The sequence below is a fragment of the Engraulis encrasicolus genome, chromosome 20 (assembly GCF_034702125.1).
Source record: "Engraulis encrasicolus isolate BLACKSEA-1 chromosome 20, IST_EnEncr_1.0, whole genome shotgun sequence".
Lineage (NCBI taxonomy): Eukaryota > Metazoa > Chordata > Actinopteri > Clupeiformes > Engraulidae > Engraulis > Engraulis encrasicolus.
Genome location: NC_085876.1, coordinates 48,172,647 through 48,178,646, shown reverse-complemented (window position 1 = coordinate 48,178,646; position 6,000 = coordinate 48,172,647). Strand labels below are relative to the sequence as shown.

General features: G+C 41.2%; 1 protein-coding gene across 2 annotated transcripts in view; it reads right to left on the bottom strand.

Moving 5' to 3' along the window:
- The window catches only part of smarcc1b (SWI/SNF related, matrix associated, actin dependent regulator of chromatin, subfamily c, member 1b), a 42,583-nt gene that overhangs the window by 18,391 nt on the left and 18,192 nt on the right, over positions 1-6,000 (bottom strand). For both annotated transcript variants that reach the window (XM_063186044.1, XM_063186045.1), the window contains exons 12-14: positions 5,533-5,592; positions 5,280-5,314; positions 2,536-2,642 (exon numbers count right to left, since the gene is read on the bottom strand). In XM_063186044.1, coding sequence (XP_063042114.1) covers positions 2,536-2,642; positions 5,280-5,314; positions 5,533-5,592 — 202 coding nt within the window. The remainder of the gene's footprint in view (positions 1-2,535; positions 2,643-5,279; positions 5,315-5,532; positions 5,593-6,000) is intronic.

The following is a 6,000-nucleotide window of genomic DNA, read 5'->3' as shown; positions in this document are numbered from 1 at the left end:
CGTGTTTCTCGTGGAAATGCGTCTCTGATTGGCTCACTCTTCCTGCTCTCGTGGAAATGCGTCTCTGATTGGCTCAGTCCTCCTGTTCTTGGATAGAATGTAATGGGAAACAGAGTCGCCACTTCTCCGGGTGGTACTGCACTATAGGGGCGCCAACGGAGGCGTGCATGCTCCATTCAGGGCTGTGCTCTTTCGACAGCGACCCCTAGGCGAGCTGCAGGCACGGAGCAACCAGAATGGGCTTGCTGTATGGATGAGGCTTTGTGCTGTGTGTGTACCTGAGAGTAGCAACCAGCTGATAGCTAAGCTAAGCTAGATTTCGGGCCACCAGACGTTGATTGTATTGAAAACAAGCAGAAAAAAATTACTCGACATGTTTTTAGAAAAATGGGTCGACATAAACCTTTGTGGGCAACGCCTTCTTTCGACGTGACGAAACACAGAAAGGCTTTCGTGATTCGCTCGTTTCTCTGCATTATTAATGTAAATTGGGAAACACCGGGAAACACAGCCAGGCGAGGTGACGCACCGCTATGAGAGCCTTGCAAGTGAGTTTAACTTGGGGTGACCGTCCGATCTTCAAAAGGAGTGAGTAAAACTGTGTTTTATCGGAAGTTGGCCTTTAAACAATAAATAAGCAAACAGGAACTTGTATTCAGATTAATTGGCCTTCTTGGTGGTTCGTAGTCAGTGCTTTACTGCATTTGTTTTTGGAAAAATGTAAAAAAAAATATATATATACAGTCCCAAGAAAAAGTTTGTACACCCTTTGAAATTTCTTACTTTTCAGTCAAAATAGATCATAAAACATGGTCTGATCTTCCCGGAAATCTCAAGAAGGAACAATCAGAGTCTGCTTTAACTAATTCCACACAAACAATTACATGTTTTCATATTTTTATTGGCCATAAGGCTATAACATTCACAGGAGAGCAAGGCATAAGTAAGTACACCCTTGCATTAAATAGGTTTTAACCCTCAGTTAGTTGCAATATCCTCAACCAGACTTGTCCTGTAGTTGCAGATCAGATTAACAAAGCAATCTGGATGTATCTTGTCTCCCTCTTCTTTAGAGAACTACCTCTCGTCATCAAGGTTTCTGGGATGTCTGGAGTGCATAGCTTTATTGACTTCATGCCATATAATCTCAATTGTTTTTAGTCAGGGCTTTGTCTGGGCTATTCCAGAATGTGTACTTCATTGTTATGAAGCCATTCTAATGTCGATTTGCTTCTTAAGTATGGGTTGTTGTCACATTTCAGCACCCATCCTCTTGTGTGCTTCAACTGTGTGACAGACTTCCTCACATTTTTTCTGTAAAATATCACAATAAACTTGAGTTCATTGCTCCACTGATAGCAGCAAACTTTCAAGGGCCTGAGGCAGCAAGGTAGCCGCATATAATGATGCTCCCGCCACCATACTCAGATGTGGAGATGTAACCAAGAAAAGCTAAAAATGGGGTTCATTCTGCCAATCTAAAATTATTGGGGTGTCTGTCCAAAAAAATATTGCTGCAACTTTGAGGTTTGCGAAAAAGCATTTATATGCTTCATAAAATTACTGCTAATTATTTCGGTAGACCAACGTTGAAACTAAAGTTGAATTTTTCAGGGGAACACATAGTATCATGTTTGGAGGAGAACTGGAGAACCACACCTTCACCAAAACATCATCTCCACTTTTCAGTATGGTGGCGGCAGCATCATTATATGCGGCTACCTTGGTGCCTCAGGCCCTTGTCAGTTAGCTATTATCAGTGGAACAATGAACTCAGAAGTTTACTGAGATATTTTACAGAAAGAATGTGAGGTAGTCTGTCACACAGTTGAGGCACACAAGAGGATGGGTGCTGAAATGGGACAACTACCCATATTTTAGAGGCAATTGACATTTGAATTGCTTCATAAGAATGAAATACACATTCTGGAATAGCCCAGTCAAAGCTCTGACAAAAACATTTCAGATGATATGGCATGAAGTCAAGAAAGCAATTCACTAAAGATATCCCAGAAACCTTGCTGAAGAAGGGCAGTTTTCTAAAGAAGAGGGAGACAAGATACATCCAGATTGTTTTGTTAATCTGATCTGCAACTACAGGAAACATCTGGTTGAGGTTATTGCGACTAACTTAAGGTTAAAACCTATTGAATGCAAGGGTGTACTTACTTATGCCTTGCTGTCCTGTGAATGTTTACATCTTATGGCCAATGAAAATATGAAAACTTGTAAATGTTTGGGTTGAATTAGTTAAAGCAGACTCTGGTTGTTCCTTCTTGTGATTTCTGGAAAGATCAGACTATGTTTTATGACCAATTTTGACAGAAATGTAAGAAATGTCAAAGGGTGTACAAACTTTTTCCTGGGACTGTATATTGATTATGATGTGGTGTGTGTGTGTGTGTGTGTGTGTGTGTGTACCAGTTGTAGTCGAACCAGCCCGTATAGCTGGGAATGATGATGTGGTGTGTGTGTGTGTGTGTGTGTGTGTGTGTGTGTGTGTGTGTGTGTGTGTGTGTGTGTGTGTGTGTGTACCAGTTGTAGTCGAACCAGCCCGTATAGCTGGGAATGATGATGTGGTGTGTCTGCTCGGTTGCCGTCTCCTCTCCTCCACTCAAATCCAACTTCCCCTCCTCATCATCCTGAACACACACACGCACGCACGCACGCACGCACACACGCACACACACACACACACACACACACACACACACACACACACACACACACACACACACACACACACACACACACACACACAGAGTTGTGATACAACATAATCTAAATTTTAACCGATCGATGTACTGGATATAGCTGCTTCCCCTCCTCCTCATCCTGAACACATAGGGGTCATTTCACGTGAAATCAGACGCTTTGGGACCCGACCGACCCGGATTTCAATCATACTTGGTGTGCCTTTTTAGTAGCAAGGTAGCACCCCAGAACTGCATTGGTTTGAATCTGACACTAATATTAAGGGAGAAACAGACTAGGAAAGGTTCACATGTGAGGGTAGGACACTATACATTCAGCCTTGAATATATCAGTCACAAAAAGATGCCTGTGGTGTTGTTTGAAAGCTCTTTTCTGGCTCTACATATTACACAATCAGCTTGGAATACAACAACTCTCAGAATATGAATTATGATAAATTGAAAAATTAAAAATTGAATATCTAAAAAAACTATATTTTAAAATGGCCAGTTCCTTGTCCAAACGTAGCCGGCAATGTCATTAGCAACACCTCAAATGCTGGTGTTCGGTTCTTTATTCATTTCAGAGAGAATTTGACTCACAAATATGGCCTCATACAGACCACTTACTAATAATATGGTAATACCATAGTAGCATCACATGACAAAACAAAAACAAAACAAAAATGGTCAGTTTCCATGGTCCCAGGTTTCAGAAACTAAGGCAGATGTCCATTTATACACACCAAATGATGATATGTGAATGTTTGAACATTCCTTCTCTGTGTACCTGTGTCATCTTCCCTTTACCGTACTTTAAAGAGATAATCAATGGCTACACTCTCATTTTGTACTCTACCAGTGCATTTGAAGCAGCAGCTGTGTCTTTTGTAGATAATGTATAAGTACGTCCCGTTGCAGTTACAGATTCCACTACCAGAAGCACATCCTGATGATCCATGACAAGTCTATCTGGTCTGAAGGGAAAAGTGAAGGATGGAGATGGTCCATGAGGATGCAGGAAGTTCAGTTTCACCTCTCCAGTGCTCGGCATACATTCCTCAACACATGCTAGCCACCAGTTGCCATCATATACAGCTACAACATACCCTGATGCTTGAAAATGTAACACATTCCTTTACTGAGCTCACTCTTTCAACTCTGCCTTCTCTGAATGCTGAAAAAGGCCTAACTTCCACTGTGTCCATTGACAATGGGCAGAAGCTGTGTAGTTTTTGAGTACCTGGAATAGTTCTTGCAGATTCCAACCTTTTCAACAGGTTCTCAGCTTCATGATGGTACATGTCTGTTGTGGCAAACTGGCAATGGATGTTCTTGAGAGAGATGCACCATCATGAAGCTGAGAACCTGTTGAAGATGTTTGAATCTGCAAGAACTATTCCAGGTACTCAAAAACTACACAGCTTATGCCCATTGTCAATGGACATTAGGCCATTTTCCGCATTCAGATTAGGAGTTGAAAGAGTGAGCTCAGTAAAGGAATGTGTTACATTTTCAAGCATCAAAGGGTATGTTGTAGCTGTATATGATGGCAACTGGTTGCTAGCATGTGTTGAGGAATGTATGCTGAGCACTGGAGAGGTGAAACTGAACTTCCTGCATCCTCATGGACCATCTCCTTCACTTTTCCCTTCAGACCAAATAGACTTGTCATGGATCATCAGGATGTGCTTCTGGTAGTGGAACCTAACTGCAACGGGACGTACTTATACATTATCTACAAAAGACACAGCTGCTGCTTCAAATGCACTGGTAGAGTACAAAATGAGAGTGTAGCCATTGATTATCTCTTTAAAGTATGGTAAAGGGAAGATGACACAGGTACACAGAGAAGGAATGTTCAAACATTCACATATCATCATTTGGTGTGTATAAATGGACATCTGCCTTAGTTTCTGAAACCTGGAACTATGGAAACTGACCATTTTTGTTTTGTTTTTGTTTTGTCATGTGATGCTACTATGGTATTACCATATTATTAGTAAGTGGTCTGTATGATGCCATATTTGTGAGTCAAATTCTCTCTGAAATGAATAAAGAACCGAACACCAGCATTTGAGGTGTTGCTAATGACATTGCCGGCTACGTTTGGAAAAGGAACTGGCCATTTTAAAATATAGTTTTTTTAGATATTCAATTTTTAATTTTTCAATTTATCATAATTCATATTCTGAGAGTTGTTGTATTCCAAGCTGATTGTGTAATATGTAGAGCCAGAAAAGAGCTTTCAAACAATACCACAGGCATCTTTTTGTGACTAACACTGACTGATATATTCAAAGCTGAATGTATAGTGTCCTACCCTAAAATGTGAACCTTTCCTAGTCTGTTTCTCCCTTAATATTAGTGTCAGATTCAAACCAATGCAGTTCTGGGGTGCTACCTTGCTACTAAAAAGGCACACCAAGTATGATTGAAATCCGGATCGGTCGGGTCCCAAAGCGTCTGATTTCACGTGAAATGACCCATAGACATTTACATTTCAACATTTAAAGGTCTAAAGTTGATATATTTGGATTTTAAAATTGATAGATGTGTAGGTGTAGATGTATATATGAGTCTCACCCGGACTCCAGACAGAAACTCGTCTTCTTGATCATCTGAAAAAGACATGAGAACTTTTAGACTGAACAAGTACACAGACACAGACACAGACACAGACACACAGACACACACACACACACACACACACACACACACACACACACACACACACAAACACACACACACACACACACACACACACACACACACACACACACACACACACACACACACACACACACACACACACACACACACACACACACACACTTACCCAGGTCTGCCATGGTCCCTCCTTTGACTGGGGTGTTCTCACTATCTTTCTTCAGGTTCACTGCGGAAGAAATGACAGCATCATCATCATCATCAACATCATCATCACCATCAAAAGAGGCTAATCTTACAGAGCAAAACAAAACAGGACAGGTACAAAAAGCAGATGGAGAAGAGGGGCAGTATGACATCCTTCATGTTGGGTTAGGTACGGGTGTGGGTCCACAATACTATAATAATCATTCTTGGGCGGTATGACTTTCTTCATATTGGGAACAGGAGTGGGCCCTATACGAAGCTGTTTGCACGGATGTCGATGTGTTTTAAAACGCATTGGTTTTGGTGTCTCGTTTTTTGGCGTAAACAGAGTTTTAGAATGTGCACTTCAAAGCTCATTTAAATAAATATCCCATTCTTGGGCAGTATGACTTCCTCAATATTGAGAGCAGGCGTGAGGTTTACAACAGTG